The following is a 22,523-nucleotide window of genomic DNA, read 5'->3' on the forward strand; positions in this document are numbered from 1 at the left end:
AAATCAGTGAAGACTGATAATATAAATGTAAAATAAAAAATAATAATCATAAGGTAAAATTATCTTAAAGCTAATTAGCTTAGTAATGGTTAGTTAAAATCCTATAATTAGTATGAACCTAAGAAAACAAAGTGAGCTCAAATAGACAATTAAAAAAAAAAAGTAAAGAGTAAACAAAAAAAGTTTTACAGTAAACTATACTAAGAACCTATATTCTAATTTAATGAAAATGAAGATCATATGCGAATAATAACAGAATAATAACATTAAATAATAAGAATAGAGAGAGAGAATAATAACATTAAATGAACAATTAACGATAGTTCATATTTTTTTATTCTGAATTGAAAATCTGAAGTTTTCAATATTCAATTTTAAAACTAATTTTGATTCTCTGGTTTTTCAAGTTACGCTGTAATCATTTAGACAAAGTTGGAGCATTTGCCTAGTTGATTATGCAAAAAAAATTGGAAAGTGTTTGAGCAAGTTTTAAAAACTTACCTAAATTATTTTTTGTTAAATCATATATGTATGTATTATGCGGTCTAAGGGTTAAAAACCTTTGATCTAAAGTGTTATAATATTTAAAACATGTTTTATTAAAACGTTATATACTCACGTATATATGCTCGGCCGACCGGCATATATGCTCGGCCGACCAGCATATATGCTCGGCTGACCTGCATATATGCTCAGCTGAGCGGACAGCATGCTGGACTTGTGATCCTGTGGTCCTGGGTTCGATCCCAGGCGCCGGCGAGAAACAATGGGCAGAGTTTCTTTCACCCTATGCCCCTGTTACCTAGCAGTAAAATAGGTACTGTACCTGGGTGTTAGTCAGCTGTCACGGGCTGCTTCCTGGGGGTGGAGGCCTGGTTGAGGACCAGGCTGCGGGTACACTAAAAAAGCCCTGAAATCATCTCAAGATAACCTCAAGATAACATTTTATTGTCATATTTACGAATTCTCAAAACACGTAAGAAAACGTAATTTAAAATGTGACGAAAACTATCATATGTGGTTTTCATCACGTTTTGAAAACGAGAAAATGTTTGCAGGGAGTCGAGTGTGTTACCATTTTGCCACGGGGTGTGTCATATCAGAGATAGGAAAGAGATGTGAATGATATTTATTTTTATTTATTTATTTATATATAAGAAAGTACATTGGGTTTATGAGAGTACATAGCATTGATGTTTTTACATTTTTGCAAAGCCACTAACATGAATAGCGTTTCAGGCAGCGATGTTAAACTGTTAAGTGTATAAATCAACACTGACAGTACATATATCATACTGCAATACAAAAATTTTGAGGACGAATAGCACTCCTTTGAGCAAATACAGTACTTAATTTTTGGTTCTGTTTAAAAAATTTTAGCTTCTCTGCATTTCTCAAGAAAATCTTTGGCTCTTCATGAAAGATGTGAATATCTTGTTAGCAACTCATTGATCATCTTTGTTAAAGCTTACTATTGGCTATGTATAGAGGCATGCAGGTTTCATGCATCTTGTGTGGGTTGCTGAGTTGCTCACAGATGATGTGATCAGGTGGTTTTACTTCACCAATAAGCTGGTGCTAACAAAGCAGAAGAAAGAGCCTCACTGAGAAGTAAATTTTCACACCAGGAAACTTGTAAGGAAGAAGAAGACTGAGCCTGTAATAAAAAAAAGCAGAATTAAAAAAACAGAAAACAATAATTATAGTTCATGATTAGATCTATGAAAAAAGATTAGTTATCAAAATGATGGAGACTGACATCAGTGACAGTCAAGAAGAGAATCATCAGTGATCACCTTTATTTATATATCTTTCCAGGAGAAACTATTAATTTTGCTTACAGCAAAATATATTTGAATTCAATAAATCATTAGAATAATTTACATATTAAATAGTTATTATGTAAAGGTAAAGGGTATTATATTATATTAAAGTGGTGTTATTACGCTATATACACACATTATATATAAATATCTACCTGTTTTATTCACCATACTTGTACAAATAAACTGGTATGGTGCCCAAAGACCATCGTGGTAACCAGTAAACAACACCGTCGTCTGCACGGTGGCGACGCCACCGCTCTCACCAAAATGGCGGCTCCAAACCTTCTCTTGCTGTTTATACCCTCTATACACACGTTATATATAAGTATCTACATTTGTGTTCACCATAGCGAACCACTAAGCTGGTATGGTGAGTGCAGTCAATAAAAGGTGGCCACACACAGTCAAAAGACATCGCCACCACCCCTCCCTCCCACAGCATTACTCCTCCCTCCATGGCGCACAGCGCTAAATATCACCACAATCCTGCTATTATCAGAACCCTGGTCAGTTTTATCACAGTCAGGGGTCTTCTGTAATAATATCATCGCTACATAATAGCATGAACAAGTATAATTTGGCATTTTTAAGCGATGCTGTGGTCACAAGCTGAACAGCAGTGCTGTTAGCTCATGCTGCGTGTGTCAGGCTTGGTTGCTCACTCAATACTGAGGCCAATAACACCCGGGAGTTTGGCCCACGATTTTTTTAAAAAATGGCGTCTGTTTACAAGAGCCCTGATGAAGGTGTGGTGAACCCCGTGTATCCGCGGGCTGTTTAAATCTTGCATAGTACTCCAACACATCATATGACGTGATGCGCAGTTAACTGGAACAACGTTCAGCACGTCATATGACGTTATGCGCACTTTAAGGGTTAAACCCCGAGCATGTTAAGGGTTAACAGGATGAGAGCCCATTGAATATGGACCTGTTATTTAAGAACCAAAGCAGATTGAGCTCTAATATTTTGCAAAGTGTCATTGGGGGTCTAGGACTATCTTACTACAAAATTTCATGGCATTTAGAGCCAGGCCACCACTGGCTGCCACTCCCTCCCTCACCTCACCTGACTCGCCAACATTCTCTTCCCACCATACTGTTTTTGCTTTTATTCACTATATAAAGACGTTATATTTAAGTATCTGCATGTTTTGTTCACCATAGCAAACCACTAAGCTGGTATAGTGAGTCCAGACAGTAAAAGGTGGTCACACAGAGTCAGCAGTAAACACTACCTCCCTCCCCACCAAGATTTTTCCTCTCACTACAGCACTAATTATCACAAGAATGCTGCTATTATCAGAATTCTGGTCATTTTTATCACAGTCAGGGGTCTTCTGTAATACTATCATCACTAATTAATAGCAAGTACATATATAGTTTGACATTTTTAGGCGATGCTGTGGTCACAGGCTGAACAGCAGTGCTGTAAGCTCATGCTGCTTGCGCCAGTCTTAGTGGCTCACTCAAAACTGAGGCCCTCACACCCGGGAATGTTGCCCACAAATTTTTTTTTTAAATGGCGTCTGTTTATAAGAGCCCTGATAAAGGTGAGGTGAACCCCGTGTATCCACAGGTTGATGCACACTTTTGGGTATGTTACTCAATACGTCATATGATGTGTTGAGCAGTTTAAGGGTTAAATTAAAAGCATCCCATCTTCATAAGTAATAATATGTGGTTTTGATGAAAAGTTATAGGAATTTCCCAGTATTATTTAAATTCTTTATAAGTTATCACTGCAGTGTTATAATTGTGGAACTCTTGGTATCCAGACAAAATTTAATTTTGGGAATTGTTGGAGTTACATTTGCCAACTAAAATATATAGTATTGAACCGTTAACAACATTTTTCATTTATATTGTAATTATATAATAATTTATTATTTATTAAATACTTCAGAAGAATGCTGTTTAAATTTTGTTATAGGCATCACTCACCCGTTCAGCTGATTACAGTTAAATTGGCTATAAACAAAATAATAACTTACTGGCTAAGTACATTCCGGGGTACATGATATAGAGCGCGCCCCTATAGGTCAATAGATGGGAAAGAGGGTCAACCACTACAGGAACGTTACCACCAACATTGTTCATAACAAAGAGGAAGACAGCAATGGATGTAGATTGCACTGTGTCAGGAACCAGTTCCAGCAGAACCGCAAATAGCACCCCGAACCACATCTCAGCTGCAAAAATGACATGAGTTAAATGATGTTGCATAGAATTAAAAAGTTTAATGATATAAAAAGTTTAATGATATAAACAGTGTAATAAAAGAATGCAAAATTCAGGATAAATTTCAGTGTAGGGAACAAATTAAGAAAACATAGATAAAATATACAGGTACCTAAATAATAATAATAATAATATTATTATTAACCATATTAACCACCGTGCTGCACTTCGTTAAAATATAACATTCTCGCTGTGCACTGAAAAGAAACTCTTTGCAAAAAATTATTTTCTCTTCATGTATTGTTAAAATGTTGTCTCTGATTATGGGAAACTAAAAAAAAAAAAAAATGTATGTAACATACTTTTTCCGTGATAGATTTTGATAGATCTGAGAAGTTGAGCAAATCATGGGATCTGAGCCTTGGAGTGCTCGGGGTCACTCGACCTCGCCACCCCGTGGGACTGCAGTTGCCACGAATATAATTTTTCCACAATTATTTTGATGTTTCTCATTCATTTCTTCTCTGTTTTTTTCCTGTAATATTATTCAAAAGTGTGTAATTTATGAAATTAATACAGTTCAATGTGTAGAACATCTCTATGCTCAAAATTATAGAGCTCATATATGTGACATGTATATTATAGTTTACGATCGATCAAAAAGTATTTTTGCTGTTATTACACTACAGTATATACATACATTGTATATAAAAATTTACATATGTGTTCACCATAATGAACCACTAAGTTGGTATGGTGAGTCCAAACAACAAGAGTGGCCACAACACAGCAGTTAGCAGAAGCCACCTCCCTCCCTCCTTTAACACTCACCTACATTCCTCCTCTCACCATACTGTTATTGTTTTTATTACACTATTTACACATGTTATATAAAGTATCTATATATTTTGCTCACCATAACTATACAACTAATCTGGTGTAGTGTCCAAACATCATAGTGGCCAACATACACTGCATGACAAGTCACACACCAGCCAGCAGACGACACCACCTCCCTTACCAAAATGGCTCCTCCCAACATGCTCGTTTTGCTGTTATTACACTATATACACACTTTATATATAAGTGTCTAAATTTGTGTTCACCATAGTGAACCACTAAGCTGGTATGGTGAGTGTAAACGACAAAAGTGGCTGCCAAGCTCCAGCCAGTTAACGCTACCTCCCTCCCTCCCTCCTCATCAAGATTCCTTATCCCACCAAACTACGCACATCATTAATTATCACTACAATCCTGCTATTATCAGATTCCTGGTCACTAAATCCTGTAAATGAATAATTTTCCACAAGTTTATTTTGTAAAGGAACATAAGAAATCATTTTAAGACTCTTAGATTTACCAAACAATGGAAGTGTGCTGTGGCTAGCACTGTGAACATCTTGAACAGCATTGTATTCACTGATATCTGAACATTGCACATACAATCTTTATCACAATCAGGCTCTTCTGTAATGAAATGGGTTATCTTGAGGTTATCTTGAGATGATTTCGGGGCTTTAGTGTCCCCGCGGCCCGGTCCTCGACCAGGCCTCCACCCCCAGGAAGCAGCCCGTGACAGCTGACTAACACCCAGGTACCTATTTACTGCTAGGTAACAGGGGCATAGGGTGAAAGAAACTCTGCCCATTGTTTCTCGCCGGCGCCTGGGATCGAACCCAGGCGCCTCGGGGCTTCGACTTATGATGCTAATCCTTTCCCAGAGATAGATCGTAAGTCGAAATATCGTAAGTCGAAGCGATTTTTCCCATAAGAAATAAAGGGATTTGAATTAATCCGTTCCCCACCCTCCAAAATATTAACATACAAATACATGTTATACTGAATACAATGTTTTTTTCTAACTACAATGCAGTCAGTACCAAAGTTTCTCTTACCTTTATGGAAGGCTCTTGATGGTGTATGAAAGATGGTGATGAGGGGGGAGGAGGAGAGTTGTTACTGTTTGGAAGGGGAGTCCCCTTCCATTATCACATTGTTTTTGTTTTTGTTACAACAAAGTTGTAAACAGAATACAGTACAACCTCGATTCAACGTACTATATGGGTCCAACCTCAGTTCGATTTTTGTATAATTTTTCCCTTGATCAGGGAACACAAATGAACACTTTTATAAGACGAAAGAATTGTTTGGAATTTTTTTTTGTTGCGCTTGGCAATGTTGCAGGCCAAAAAGCCCTTAGCGGTTTGAAGGTTAACCACTGCACTGTGCAGAGCACCTTGAGGTGATAGATCAAGGGTTGTACAGAGCGCCTCTGGGCGCTCAAAGGTATAGCATAGGATTCAAATCTTCCACAGCTATATGGGGGTTCACATCAGCTTCCTCGGGGCTCTAGTAAACAGACAGCATTTAAAAAAAATCGTGGGCACCATTCCCGGGTGTGAAAGCCTCAGTACTGAGTGAGCAACCAAGGCTGGTGAATGCAGCATGAGCTAACAGTACTGCTGTTCAACTTGTGACCACAGCATTGCCTATAAATGTCAAAATATATATGTAACTGGTAATATTTAACCATGATAGTACAGTGGCACGTCTGACGTATGAGTCACAGCCTGGTTGATCAGGTATCCTTTGGGGGTAACTAATAAAGAGCAATAAAATGGGTATTCTGCTTTCAACTTTGTTACCTCAATTCTGGTCCTAGGTCTTTCATTTTGGTATCAATATATTCACAATGAAATTCCCTACAGGTGCATATGCATATAATATCCAAAACCGCAACAAAATCTTCCCGAAAATGCTGCTACTGTTAGTGCATGGAGGACTCGATGCTGAGTCCTCGCTGAACTTGCCCCTGTTTTACGGAGGACTCAATGCTGAGTCATCGCCGAGCGAAAGCGCTAATTAGGTAGTACTTAGTTTTCATCTTAAACTGGTTGAGAGAGGTACAGCCTTTGACATGATTGGGAAGGTCATTCCACATTCTGGGTCCCTTGATGTGTAGAGCATTTCTAGTTTGATTAAGTCGTACTCTTGGAATATCAAATAGGTATTTGTTTCTGGTGTAGTGCCCATGGGTTCTGTTACAACCTTCTAAGAAGCTTTTAAGGTCAGGATTGACATTACAATTCAGAGTTTTAAATATATAGAGTACACATGAGAGGATGTGCAGTGACTTAATATCTAACATATTCAGAGATTTGAGTAAGGGTACCGAGTGCTGTCTGGGGCCAGAGTTAGATATTGTTCTAATAGCAGCTTTGTGTTGGGTAATTAGAGGACGTAAATGATTTTGGGTAGTAGAACCCCAAGCACAAATACCATAGTTGAGATAAGGATAGATGAGGCTGACTGGTAGATGTGGTGCCCACACCTCGCTGCTTTTTGACTCGCAATATACCCTTAGTGGTTCATTATGGTGAACAAAACATGCAAATACGTAAATATAACCTGTGTATATAGTGTAATAACCGACAAAGTATTTGTTTATTGTTTTATGAACACAATAATTGAATCAATGATATTGATTACTCATAATTACTCATAATTTTGAGTACAGTGATGATTCACACATTTTATTATATAAATATATCACACTACACACTATTGAATAATATTACAGCAAAATAACGAAGAAAAATCAATCAGAGACATTGAAATAATTAGGTAATTATCTCTTTGTAGCCACTCCTGCCCGACAGCTGGGGCTGAGCAGACCGCCTCGGATGCACGCTGAGTCAGTGCCTCTTTTTTGCCAGACTTCCCCACCCTATAGCGGGCAAAATATGGCACTTACGATTTTTTTATTATTTTTCCCATGATTAGGGAACACAAATTAACAGGTTAAGAAGATTTTTTTTTATGCACCTGTGGGTGACAATGGCCAAATAGCCTTTAGCAACACAAAGGTTAAGTCATATTTGGGAGGGCAACAGGGTGGATGGTGGGGAAATGGATGGATGGTGGGGAGTACCAGATGGATGGATGGTGCGGAGTACCAGATGGATGGATGGTGGGGAGTACCAGATGGATGGATGGTGGGGAGTACCAGATGGATGGATGGTGGGGAGTACCAGATGGATGGATGGTGGGGAGTACCAGATGGATGGATGGTGGGGAGTACCAGATGGATGGATGGTGGGGAGTACCAGATGGATGGATGGTGGGGAGTACCAGATGGATGGATGGTGGGGAGTACCAGATGGATGGATGGTGGGGAGTACCAGATGGATGAATGGTGGGGAGTACCAGATGGATGGATGGTGGGGAGTACCAGATGGATGGATGGTGGGGAGTACCAGATGGATGGATGGTGGGGAGTACCAGATGGATGGATGGTGGGGGGGGGCTGCATGGATAGATGTTGGGGGCACTAGATGAATGGATGGTTTGGGGACTTGATGGATGGATGGTGGGGGAACTGGATGGATGAATGGTAGGGGGACTGGATGGATGGATGGTAGGGGGACTGGATGGATGGATGGTAGGGGATTGGATGGATGGTGGGGGCTTTGAGTGGATGGATGGTGGGGGCTTTGATTGGACGGATGGTGGGGGGTCTGATTGGATGGATGGTGGGAGGGGGACTGGATGAATGGATGATTGGGGGACTGGATGAATGGATGGTGTGGGAACTGGATGGATGGTAGGGAGAAGTAGTACAATAGACCGCACAGCGATAAGTTTTTGTTTTGGGCAAAACTTACCGCTATGGGTTACCTTTTTTTTTGTGGCAGACCTATCCTGGAAATATTATCACTATGCCGTCACCATTTTTATGGATAATTTTGACAGTTCCAATATCACCGCTAAGCTTTACCCATTTTGGATGAATTGTTCAGGAGTTTGTTAAGTAATTCTTAACATACTTGAATAGGAGTTTGTTAAGTAATTCTTAACATACTTGAATAGGAGTTTGTTAAGTAATTCTTAACATACTTGAATAGGAGTTTGTTAAGTAATTCCCAGTGTCAAATGTTAGTTCTTGAACTCCAGGACCTAGATTCATGAAGCTCCATGTATTTCTTCGTAAGTAGGTGTGCTATGAAGGTTCCTAAGGTTCCATCTGCCCTAAGAAGATGCTTACGTGCGATTCAGGTAGGTGTTCTTACGAAAATATTTGGGTTTTGGGTTTGGTTCACCTACAGGCCGACAGAGGTCACTACTGTGTTTCGTTTACCCAATCAGAGAGCAGGCAACATTCTTCATCTTGAAGATTTAGTCAATCACGACACTGGCTTATCAGAGCTCACCTGACCCCTATTTACGTCGACTTTTCTTATAAAATTAGTATATTTCGAAGTAAAACTATGTTTTTTCAACTTCTATGGCCAGCACCGACATTGTAGTAAACAAATATATTACATTTTTTGTTTACCTACATAATTTTAAGAGATACTGTGTGTAGCTTTCCTTCTAGCTTGGAGATGCGCTGACACTTATTGTATATATTTACTGTACCTGAATTTACCCAAAGGCCACTAACTATCTAGTGGCCTCGACGAGGACAGAAAGCCGGCGGCTTGTTAAAGGGCCCGCCAATTGTCTTAAAGATATTTTTAACAGGATTTTGGCAATTACGGCTTCAGCGGGTAGGCAGTTCCATGGGTTTATAACCCTCTTGGTGGAAAAACCAACTGTTTTCAGTCCTACTTGAGAGGACATACTCTCCAACACTATATCTGTGATTGCCCTCTTATCAGTGACTTCATACCAAATGGTATGAGGTACTTTGAGCTCTGTAATTACTTCATACACTCAGGAATATTGGAAGATATTCTTGTGCTGCACCCAGATTTTGCCAGTGGAAGCTAATAGATCAGCCTTACATATTTTGTTCTCTCCTGATTCCATGTATGACTGGCCATCCTGTGAGATGGGGATGTTGGATGAGCTTGTAGCTGTTTTTTGATCTGCACTGTGTGGTCCTTCATACAGATTAGAGAAGCAACACATTGCTGTGTATATACCTAAGCATGTTAAAAAAAATACACTGTTTGAGAAAAGTCTTGTAGAAACTAGTAATAGTAATTATAACACAATGTTTCCATGATTCAGTGCTTTCTGCTTATGAAAATCGTGAAGTTGTTGTTTAGTCAGAGTTGATTTGTTTTTTATATTGAGGCTGGTATTTTCTCCCTTGATTCCATGTATGCCTAACCATCCTGTGAGATGGAATTATTAGATGAACTTATAGCTAGTTTTTTATCTACACTGTGCAATCTTCCATATAGAATAGGGTAGCAGCGCACTGCTGTGCATACCTAAGCTTCTTAACCCATTAACTGCGTGGCCTATAAATATGACACTCCCCCAGGGCGCAGGAAATAAATTCTCTTTAAAAAATTCTTTTGTTTTTTTTATATATTTATTTATTTATTTATTTATTTATTTATTTATTCATATACAAGAAGGTACATTGGGAATGTGAGGATACATAATATGGTAATTACAGTCTTGTAAAGCTACTAGTACGCGCAGCGTTTCGGGCAGCTCCTTAATCTAAGAAAATTTTAAGTAGGTAAATACTTGCAAAATTTATAGACAAAAAAAATGATAACAGTTACATGGAATGAAAAAAAGAAGATGAGAGAAAATTGTAGGTACAGTATATTAAAGCACATAGGTAGCTAAGATTGATTGCAATGATAGCTTGAATGGTAGTTGACAAAAATTGGTAGGCACAATACAGCAGAAACAATATAAGATTGATTGCAATGACAGCTTGAATGGTAGTTGACAAAAATTGGTAGTCACAATACAGCATATGGTTATCACATAAAAGAAGACAGCAATGAACACAATGATAAGGTTGTTTGATACTACATAAAAATTATGAGATTGGGTAACACTAGGTACAGAGCAAATTTAAAGCTCAATGTAGGAAACTAAGAAGAAGAAATTAGGTACTTTTTGGTTTTGCTTTTAAATAAGGCAAAAGTTTTACAATTTTTCAATTCACTAGGGAGTGAGTTCCATAGACTAGGTCCCTTAATTTGCATAGTGTGTTTACACAGATTAAGTTTGACCCTGGGGATATCAAAGAGATATTTATTTCTGGTGTGGTGATAATGGGTCCTATTACATCTGTCCAGGGAGAGTTTCAGAGCATGGTTTGCATTTAAGAACAGGGTTTTGTAAATGTAGTTGACACAAGAGAATGTGTGGATGGAGTTAATATTTAGCAAGTTTAAGGATTTAAACAAGGGAGCTGAGTGTTGTCTGAAAGCAGAGTTAGCTATTATTCTGATAGCAGATTTTTGCTGCGTAATGATGGGCTTAAGGTGGTTTGCAGTGGTAGACCCCCATGCACAGATACCATAATTAAGATAGGGTAGATTAGTGCATAATATAGTGAGAGGAGAGCAGAGTTAGGAACATAATATCTGATTTTGGAGAGTATACCAACTGTCTTAGAGACTTTCTTAGTTATGTATTGAATGTGGGTGCTGAAGTTGAGTCTCTTGTCTAGGAATAGGCCAAGAAACTTGCCATCATTTTTATTACTGATGTTAATGTTGTCTATCTGTAGCTGAATTGCATTCGATGATTTGCTTCCAAATAAGATGTAGTAAGTCTTTTCAATGTTTAATGTTAGTTTGTTCGTTGACATCCATAAGTGGACTTTTTTTAATTCATTATTCACAACATTATTTAGTGTATGTGGGTTGAGGTCTGAATAGATAAGGGTAGTATCGTCAGCAAACAATATAGGTTTAAGAATATTAGAGACATTAGGCAGATCGTTTATATATATAAGAAATAGAAGAGGTCCTAAGATACTGCCCTGTGGCACTCCAACGGTAATTGGTAGAGTGGAAGAAGTTGTATCATTGATGGTTACATATTGGTGTCTGTCACTAAGATAGGATCGGATGTAGTCAAGGGCAAGGCCTCGGATTCCATAATGCTGGAGTTTAAGTAAGAGGTAGTTGTGATTAACAGTATCAAAGGCTTTTCTTAGGTCAATGAAGAGTCCAATCGGAAACTCATTTTTGTCAAGGGCTGAGTAGATAACATCAAGGAGACTATTGATTGCATCGTTGGTGCTCTTTTGGGACCGGAAGCCAAACTGGCAGGGGCTGAGTATGTCGAATTTTACGAGGTAGCAATAGAGCTGTTTGTAAATAATTTTTTCAGATATTTTTGATAGAATGGGTAGATTTGATATTGGTCTATAATTGTTTATGTCCGCCGGATTGCCTCCTTTATGGACTGGCGTTACTCTTGCTTTTTTGAGGATATGAGGGAAGGTGTGACACTATAGATTTGTTGAACAGTAGTGCTATGGGTGGGGCTATGGCATGGGAGGCTCTCTTGTACACAATGGACGGAATTTCACTGGTGTTCCCTGCCTTGGTTTTTAGAGAGTGTATGATGGACACAACATCTGCCGGGCTGATTGGTGAAAGGAGAATTGAGTTTGGATAGCTGCCTGAGAGATATGTGTTAATATGTGTCTGAATCTGTGGGATTTTACTGGCAAGATTAGCACCAACCGATGAAAAGAAACTATTAAATTCATTTGCCATTTCTAAATCAGTTGACGGTATATCCCCATCCTTGTAGAGTTTTATTTGGTTATGTGAGTGTTGTTTAGTTCCTAGGATACTAGTGATTGTTTTCCAAGTGCTTTTCATGTTGCCTTTTGCTTCATTGAATCTATTCACATAATATGCAAGTTTTGCCTTTCTTATGATACTTGTAAGCATTGATGAGTACCTTTTAGCTACTTCCTTTGAAACTAGGCCAATCCTAAGTTTCTTTTCATATTCATGTTTCTTGTTGATTGAGTTGAGAATGCCACTTGTGAGCCATGGATTGTTTAATCTTTTGTCAGTTACTTGCTTGGTAAGAAGGGGACAATGAAGGTTGTAGAGGCTTAGAGTTTTGGAGAGGAAGAGCTTAGCTAATGAATTTATATCCTGGGTATTATTGAATTCAGAATCCCAGTTAATATTGTGAAGTGCATCTGTAAGATTGCCTAAAGCTGATTCACTGTGTAGCCTAAATGAAAGTTTTTTGCTTTTTGGTGGTGTTATGTCCATGTTCGCTATGAGAAAGGTAGGATAGTGGTCAGTTGTTCTGTCGTAGATTATACCAGATACAAGGGGAGCTGTTATGTTTGTCCATATGTGGTCCAAGGTCCATGTGGACATGTACGTATATTGGCTGATGTTTGAGTGACTCAGGTAGGTTTGGTGATTGTGGGGATTAGCATACAGGAGTTCATGCTGTTAAGGAAATACTCAACTTGAGAGCAATTTCGTTGACCCAGGTCAATATTAAAGTCTCCTCCCAGAATGATGTGGTTTTTGTTGAGATTGTTGTTTATAATAAGATTCCTTAGGCTGTCTGAGAAAGAAGCTATGTTAGTATTGGGAAATCTATTGATGGATCCAATAGTCAAAGACGATTTAAGGGATTTAATTGTAAACTGAGCAAAAGTATATTCAGAGTAGTCATCTCTGTCACTAATAACACTGTTGCAGATAAATGTATCTCGGTAATATATAGCTGTGCCACCACCTTTTTTATTAGATGTTAGTTGGTTTTTATTAGATGCTGTGCTGGTTGGTGTAGATATGAGACAGAAGATTTTGATCAGTATCAGTGTGCATAGAGATGCAGAGGAATCACAATACAAGATACACGATAAAGCAAAACACAAGAATAAAAGAAAATACAATAAAATAGTAACAATTTAGAAGTAACAATCCTGCCAAACTTGTCAACAATTTTTGAAAAACTAATCTATAAGCAGCTTTACTCATATCTAGCCAAACTCAATATACTTAGCCCTTGCCAATATGGCTTCAGGCCCAAAAAAAGCACTAACGATGCACTTATTAGTATGCTTAACTCGATTCATACAGCTCTTGATAAAAATGAGTTCCCTGTTGGGTTATTTGTGGACCTGCGTAAAGCTTTCGATACTGTCAACCACCAAAACCTTCTTCTTAAATTACATCATTATGGTGTCAGAGGACACTCCCTACAATACCTCAAATCCTACCTTACTGACAGGCTCCAATGTGTTTCTGTGAATAATACAATTTCTCCCACCCTACCCATCAACATTGGTGTTCCCCAGGGCAGCATACTTGGCCCTCTCCTCTTTCTCATCTACATTAATGACCTTCCAAATGCCTCCCAACACCTCAAACCAATTCTATTTGCTGACGACACAACCTTCATTTACTCCAGTCCTGATCCCCTTGCTCTAAATGCCACAGTAAATACTGAGCTAAATAAAGTCCATCTGTGGCTAACTGCCAACAAACTCACCCTTAACATTGACAAAACTTTCTATATTCTGTTTGGCAATAAATCCTCTAATCAAATAAATCTCAAAATAAACAATACCGAAATTTGTAACAAATTAGATGGCAAATTCCTTGGCATTCTCATTGACCACAAGCTGAATTTCCAGGGACACATTCTAAACATATCAAAAAAAGTTTCAAAAACTGTGGGCATTCTTTCTAAGATCAGATATTATGTACCACGCCCTGCCCTGGTGACTCTCTATTACTCCCTTATCTATCCATATCTCAACTATGGTATTTGTGCTTGGGGCTCTACTACCCAAAATCACTTACGTCCTCTAATTACTCAACACAAAGCTGCTATTAGGACAATATCCAATTCTGGCCCCAGACATCACTCGGTACCCCTACTCAAATCTCTGAATATGTTAGACATTAAGTCACTGCACATTCTCTCATGTGTATTATACATATATAAAATGCTAAACTATAATGCCAATCCTGATCTCAAAAGCTTCATAGAAGGTTGTAACAGAACCCATGAGCACCACACCAGAAATAAATACAGTTTTGATATTCCTAGAGTATGACTTAATCAAACCAGAAATGCTCTACAAATCAAGGGGCCCAGAATGTGGAATGACCTTCCCAACCATGTTAAAGACTGTACCTCTCTCAACCAGTTTAAGTTAAAAACGAAGCTATACCTAATAAATTCCCTGTAACCTACCTTACCCCTCTATTGTCAACCCATGTATGTTTTTTGTTTTTTTTGTTTTTCAAATCAACGCTGTTTGAATGTAATTTTCTGTAATAATTTGTAATTGTATTTGTGCTGCTTTTTCAACAATGTTCCCCCCTCTTTTACCTCTATTTTTATTTGTACTCAACGCATTTTTTTCTTTTTACCCATTTGTTTTAAGCTTTAGTCATTAGTGTTTTTTCCTGCCCGAAACGCTTTGCGTAATAGTGGCTTTAGGCATTGTATGTACTAGCTCTATCTATAAAGCCAACAAACTTTGTAAAATCTCTTTATGTATGTACCTTTACCTAAATAAAAATTATTATTATTATTATATTATTATTATTATTATTATTAGGCCTACAGTTATGAACGGCTTTATAACCAGCTAAGTTGTAGAGTTGGGTATAGTCTTTATTTAGCCAAGTTTCTGTTAAAATAATGAACGATAAGTTAGTACCTAGTGCTGTGAGTAATGCATTTAAATCGTCAAAATGTTTACCAAGTGATCTAACATTTTGGTTGTAAATTGATAGACAGGTGCTATTTTGGAGTTTGTTTTTAGCCTGGTGTGCTGTGAAATACTTGCAATAATGATGATGAATGTGCTGGTTGGTGTAGATATGAGACAGAAGATTTTGATCAGTATCAGTGTGCATAGAGATGCAGAGGGATCACAATACAAGATACACGATAAAGCAAAACACAAGAATAAAAGAAAATACAATAAAATAGTAACAATTTAGAAGTAAAATAAAGATTCAATAGATAGCCAGGAAGGACACAGAAGTTACATAAAATAAAAAACAAAAAATCAGTAGAGACTGACAATATAAATGTAAAATAAAAAATAATAAGAAAAATAATAATCATAAAGTAAAATGATCTTGAAGATAATTAGCTTAGTAATGGTTAATTAAAATCCTATAATTGGTATGAACCTAAGAAAACAAAGTGAGCTCAAATAGATAATTCCGAGAGAAAAAAAAGATGACATGTATATCTAATTAAATCTTGAAATTTACTCTAATATAACTCTAAGTGTAAAAATAAACAGGGTGAGATTTCATGTGGAAGATTTTACTATGATACTGAGGTAGATGCTTATATAAACAATTATACTATTAATTAATTCCAATAAATGATTACAAGAAACAAATACCAAGTTACTTTAAGTAACAGGGTAATAAAAAGCCCTAGGTTTAGTGACAAGGGGATTAACTAAGACCAAATAATTAAGAGTAAAAAAACAGGCAAAGATGACAAACAAAAACATAAAAATAAAAATAAAAATAAAAAACTTTGGAAAGGAAAGGCAGAGCTTAAGTACACTTTGGTTGTATGTGAGACTACAAATTATGTTCTGGTTATTCAGCTGATATCCCACAGTCATCCAGGAAAAAAGTGAGGTGTGCTTCAGTGGTTATGACATAAGTTTTTCCAGAGTCAATCTTCCTAGCTATTATTTTACCATCGCGCACAAAACAATGTTTAATAGCAGTGGATCTTTTGCAGATTCCACATAGTTTAAATAAGAGATTTTGTCTGAATCTGGTTAGACATTCGTTCACATAAACATTGGATTTCCTAGCGACTGCAGCAGTGATAAGGTCTGACTTGCGGGAGCAGCTATCTAATTTCACACGTATCTTTCTGTTGTTTATACCAGATGATTTCGTACCCACTCTATAAGCTGACTTAATGTCCCTTGCTTCGATTGAATAATTCAACTTAGTACGCAATTCCTGGATCACAATGGCAGTACAGTCTTCTCTGTCAGTTTCATGGGGAAAATCATGTGATGAGATGATGACAGAATCAAGGAGCTTAAGTTGGTCTGATTCGTCTTGGGTTGCAGTGTGTTGCTGTTGTAGGGAGTTAAAATGGTTCTCTAACTTTTGTAACAAATCTTCTTGCTTCTTAGAGGTTTCTGCTGATTTAGAGTTAGTAACCGAGATCTGAAGACAAAACCCTCTGTTTTAGTGTCAAAAACCCTTCCCTCAGTATGGGTATGTCAAAAAATTCAAACTTGTACTTACTTTGGCTGCTATAGGGTCCATAAGTTGGCTCGTGACATCATCATTCCCAATTCGCCCATGACGTACGCTCCCGGGGCCAGTAGGGCGCCTGGGGTGGGGCGCGCCAGTTGCCACGAATATATTTTTGTTTATTTTTTGCGCACAGTTCCAAATACATTTTATTTGCTTTTACATGCTAATCCTATGTATAATGAACACGTACACTATATTATGGCAGTAAAACATCCGTACTGTCCGAGGACACTGTGTTACGTGCATGACACTTGTGTACACATATGTTGCACATATTTACCATGTATCATGCTAATTTATGTATATATACAGTTTATTTACAGACTATACACTGTCACACTCTATATACATTCACGATCAACACACTCAGAACACCACGAGTGTGAGCTGTCACACATACCCAGCCAGCCCTCCCTCACTCCTCCAACATTGCTCCTCTCATCATACAGTTATTCACACCAATGTTTCATGTTCATTTATGTATATTTACAACATATGTACACACTCTACACTGTCACACACTATATACATTCACCATCAACACACTCAGAACACCGCGAGTGTGAGCAGTAACACCCAGCCAGCCCTCCCTCACTCCTTCAACATTGCTCCTCCCATCATACAGTTATTCACACCAATGTTTCATGTTCAATTATGTATATTTACAACATATGTACACACTATATACTGCCACACACTATCTTACTATCAACACATTCAGAACATTGCGAGTGTGAGCAGTCACACCCAGCCAGTGCTCCCTTACTCCAATATCTTATTCGCCAACATTCCTCCTCCCACCATACTGTTATTGTTTTTATTACACTATTTACACATGTTATATATACCTATCTACATGTTTTATTTACCAGAACTATGCAAGTAAGCCGGTATTGTGTCCAAACAGTACAGTGGCAACCATATACTGCATGGGGAAATCACACAGCAGACAGCAGACGACGCTACGATTACGATGTCACCTCCCTCACCAAAATAGCTCCCCTCAACATACTCCTGATGCTGTTATTACACTATACACACACACTGTATATACCCATGTACATGTGTGTTCCTCATAGCGAACCACAAAGCTAGTGTAGTGAGCAAAACAAGAGTGGCTGCCACACAGTGAGGGATACCTCAATTCTCTCCTTCCCTCACCAAAATTCCTCCTTCCACAATACTATGCACAATGCTAATTATAACCACAATCCTGCTATTATCACTAATTCCTGTAATGAATTATTGACCACACGTTTATTTTGAAAAGGAACCTATGAAGTCATTTGAAGATTCTTAGATGGACGAAATAATGCTGTGGTGCTGTAGCTAGCGCTGTGAACATCGTGGACAGCATTGAATCACTGATATTGGAACATTGTACCCAGTCATTATCACACTCAAGCTCTTCTATAATACTATCATGGCTAAATAATACAAGTTATATATATATATATATATATATATATATATATATATATATATATATATATATATATATATATATATATATATATATATATATATATATATATATATATATATATATATATATGCAAACAAGCCTGAATGGTCCCCAGGACTATATGCAACTGAAAACTCACACCCCAGAAGTGACTCGAACCCATACTGCCAGGAGCAACGCAACTGGTATGTACAGGGACATTCAGGCTTGTTCGCATTTGTGTTCCTCACGTGTGCCCCAAAGAATGAGGTGATTTGATAAAATGCTATGCCCAAGATTACCATCCGAGTGCCAGCGGGGAAGTGGTTCAAATAGCTTCGGCTATCACTTCCTTATGTCCGGTTGTGATGGTCAAGCGGATTAAGGCGTCCCTGTACATACCAGTTGCGTTGCTCCTGGCAGTATGGGTTCGAGTCACTTCTGGGGTGTGAGTTTTCAGTTGCATATAGTCCTGGGGACCATTCAGTCTTGTTCGCATTTGTGTTCCTCACGTGTGCCCCAAAGAATGAGGTGATTTGATAAAATGCTATGCCCAAGATTACCATCCGAGTGCCGGCGGGGAAGTGGTTCAAATAGCTTCGGCTATCACTTCCTTATGTCCGGTCGTGATGGTCAAGCGGATTAAGGCGTCCCTGTACATACCAGTTGCGTTGCTCCTGGCAGTATGGGTTCGAGTCACTTCTGGGGTGTGAGTTTTCAGTTATATATATATATATATATATATATATATATATATATATATATATATATATATATATATATATATATATATATATATATATATATGTTCAGGCCTGAATGTTCAACATTCAGGCCTGAATGTTGAACAAGAATACTTGCATAATAGATAAAACCCAAGATTCAAGAAGATTACAAATTCTTGAGGCAATTCACATAAGAATAGAGCGACCTACCATGAACACCCAAATCACGGAACTATTTACTCTACCCACCATGAGAGTAAGGACAAGACAAGAACATATCGATGCCAACACAGAAGACAATGTCCAACATAACAGGCCAATTACACTGGATTAATCTTTGTGTTTAGATAGGAGATGCCTCGTATGGGCCAATAAGCCTTCTGCAGCCCCTATGTTTATCCCTTATGTATCCCCCATGTTTTCACCTTCATTGTATTATCACCTGACCTAATGCGGGTATAAAATCAACTAGTATTGTAAGATCTGTTCACTTGAGAATGAACCATGGAGGTTCGAAACGTCGTGCAAATTATACAAATAAGTGTAATACACTCTATAGTAAATCACTTCTTTTCTTCACCTTAAAAGTACGAAAATGAGTTTTGGAGAACTCCTATTTCAATTAAGCCCTGATGCTAAGAAAATAGTTAGAGGGATAGAAGCCCTAAACCAGAAAATAATAAATACAGAATATGCGGTCATATTCAATGAAACATATATATATATATATATATATATATATATATATATATATATATATATATATATATATATATATATATATATATATATATATATATATATGTATATATATGTATATATATATATATATATATATATATATATATATATATATATATATATATATATATATATATATATATATATATAAAAGGGAAGGCGGTGGTAGGAGAAAAGCACACAGAAACTGTATTGGAGGGGGACCTACATTCCCTCCAATGCGTTATGTGTGGTTTTCTCAGAGGCTATGGGTCCCCCTTCTTCCAGCCAGAGGTGGTACTCCCTTCCCTATTATATATATATATATATATATATATATATATATATATATATATATATATATATATATATATATATATATATATATATATATATATATATATATATACAGTATATATATAAATATATATATATATAGCTGAATGGTCCCCATTCAGGCCTGAATGGGGACCATTCAGGCTTGTTTGCATTTGTGTTCCTCACATGTGCCCCAAAGAATGAGGTGACTTGATAAAATGCTATGCCCAAGATTACCATCCGAGTGCCGGCAGGGAAGTGGTTCAAATAGCTTCGGCTATCACTTCCTTTTGTCCGGTCGTGATGGTCAAGCGGATTAAGGCGTCCCTGTACATACCAGTTGCGTTGCTCCTGGCAGTATGGGTTCGAGTCACTTCTGGGGTGTGAGTTTTCAGTTGTATATAGTCCTGGGGACCATTCAGGCTTGTTTGCATATATATATATATATATATATATATATATATATATATATATATATATATATATATATATATATATATATATAAATATATATATATATATATATATATATATATATATATATATATATATATATATATATTGACATTATTATGCGATGCTGTGGTCACACGTTGAACAGTAGTGCTGTGCGCTCATGCTGCGAGTGCCAGCCTTGCTTGCTCACTCATTACTGAGGCTCCCACACCCAGGAATGTGGACCATGATTTTTATTAAAGATTGCGTCTGTTTACAAGAGCCCTGAGGAAGCTGATGTGAACCCCATGTAGCTATGGGAGTTTTGAATGGAAAGTGAAAAATACAAATACCCGGAGGCATGTTGCGCAAACCGGATGTGAGCCTGCAGGCACGTTGCACAGTTTAAGGGTTAAATAGACATGTTCAGGGAAAAGAATTTATCATTTTACGAAGCAAAAAGAATTTTTTTGGAACACTTTATTTCATGCACACAGGGGGAATTTCACAATAAACTTGGTGCAACACGGTGGTTAATCTAACATATCAGGTAAGATGAAAAGGTACATTTGTAGTGAGGTTTAATATCAACAAATAACTAAAATATAAATTGACAGAGGTGATTACACTGGTAAACATATATGTCCTAAGTATAATATTGGCAAAGTGGGTAGCACAAGATACAGTATGAGTTTGGAGCACAAGGTAGGAAACTATGAGGATGATATTAGATACTTTTAGGTTTTACTTTTGAATACCTGTTTGATACCTGCTTGATGGTGTTCTGTGAGTTCTTCTACTCCCCAAAACCAGCCTGAGGCCAGGCTTGACTTGAGAGTTTGGTCCACTAGGCTGTTGCTTGGAGCGGACCTTAACCCTTAAAGTGCACATCACGTCATATGACGTGTTGGACGTTGTTCCAGTCAACTGCGCATCACATCATATGACGTGTTGGAGTACTACGCAAGATTTAAACGGCCCGCGGATACACGGGGTTCACCACACCATCAGGGCTCTTGTAAACAGACGCCAATTTAAAAAAAAATTGTGGGGCAAACTCCTGGGTGTTATTGGCCTCAGTATTGAGTGAGCAACCAAGCCTAACGCACGCAGCACGAGCTAACAGCACTGCTGTTCAGCTTGTGACCACAGCATCGCCTAAAAATGCCATAATATACTTGTTTATGCTATTATGTAGCGATGATATTATTACAGAAGACCCCTGACTGTGATAAAACTGACCAGGGTTCTGATAAAAGCAGGATAGTGGTGATATTTAGCGCTGTGCGCCATGGAGGGAGGAGTAATGCTGTGGTAGGGAGGGTGGTGGCGATGTCTTCTGACTGTGTGTGGCCACCTTTTATTGACTGCACTCACCATACCAGCTTAGTGGTTCGCTATGGTGGACACAAATGTAGATACTTATATATAACGTGTGTATAGAGGGTATAAACAGCAAGAGAAGGTTTGGAGCTGCCATTTTGGTGAGGGCGGTGGCGTCGTCTGCACGACGCCACGATGCAGACGACGGTGTTGTTTACTAGTTACCACGATGGTCTTTGGGCACCATACCAGTTTATTTGTACAAGTATGGTGAATAAAACAGGTAGATATTTATATATAATGTGTGTATATAGCATAATAACACCACACAGTATTGTTGGAGGAGAAATATTAGTGAGCCTGGCCTTGAGGGCGGCAGCCATCAGCTGACTGTGTGAGGTCCTTCGTCTTTGTGCCTTTACTCACCATACAAGCTTAGATGTACAGTTATGGCGAACAAAACATGTAGATACAGTGGTACCTCGGAATGCGATTGTCCCTGTATGCGAGGTTTTTGGAAGGCGAGGTGTATT

The 22,523-nt window shown here is 37.8% G+C and overlaps 1 protein-coding gene across 3 annotated transcripts in view; it reads right to left on the reverse strand.

The window, feature by feature from the left end:
• Nucleotides 1-1,128: 1,128 nt before the first annotated feature.
• The window catches only part of LOC123751029 (hexuronate transporter), a 330,789-nt gene continuing 309,394 nt past the window's right edge, over nucleotides 1,129-22,523 (reverse strand). For 2 of the 3 annotated variants that reach the window (XM_045733143.2, XM_069333199.1), the window contains 2 exons: nucleotides 3,820-4,017; nucleotides 1,472-1,657 (listed from right to left, as the gene is read on the reverse strand). In XM_045733143.2, the coding sequence (XP_045589099.1) occupies nucleotides 1,620-1,657; nucleotides 3,820-4,017 (236 nt within the window). In that variant the 3' untranslated portion in view covers nucleotides 1,472-1,619. Of the gene's footprint in view, nucleotides 1,658-3,819; nucleotides 4,018-22,523 lie in introns of all 3 variants that reach the window. The other variant, XM_045733135.2, reaches the window with a different exon arrangement.

Source organism: Procambarus clarkii, chromosome 4, assembly GCF_040958095.1.
Source record: "Procambarus clarkii isolate CNS0578487 chromosome 4, FALCON_Pclarkii_2.0, whole genome shotgun sequence".
In the NCBI taxonomy this organism is placed as follows: domain Eukaryota; kingdom Metazoa; phylum Arthropoda; class Malacostraca; order Decapoda; family Cambaridae; genus Procambarus; species Procambarus clarkii.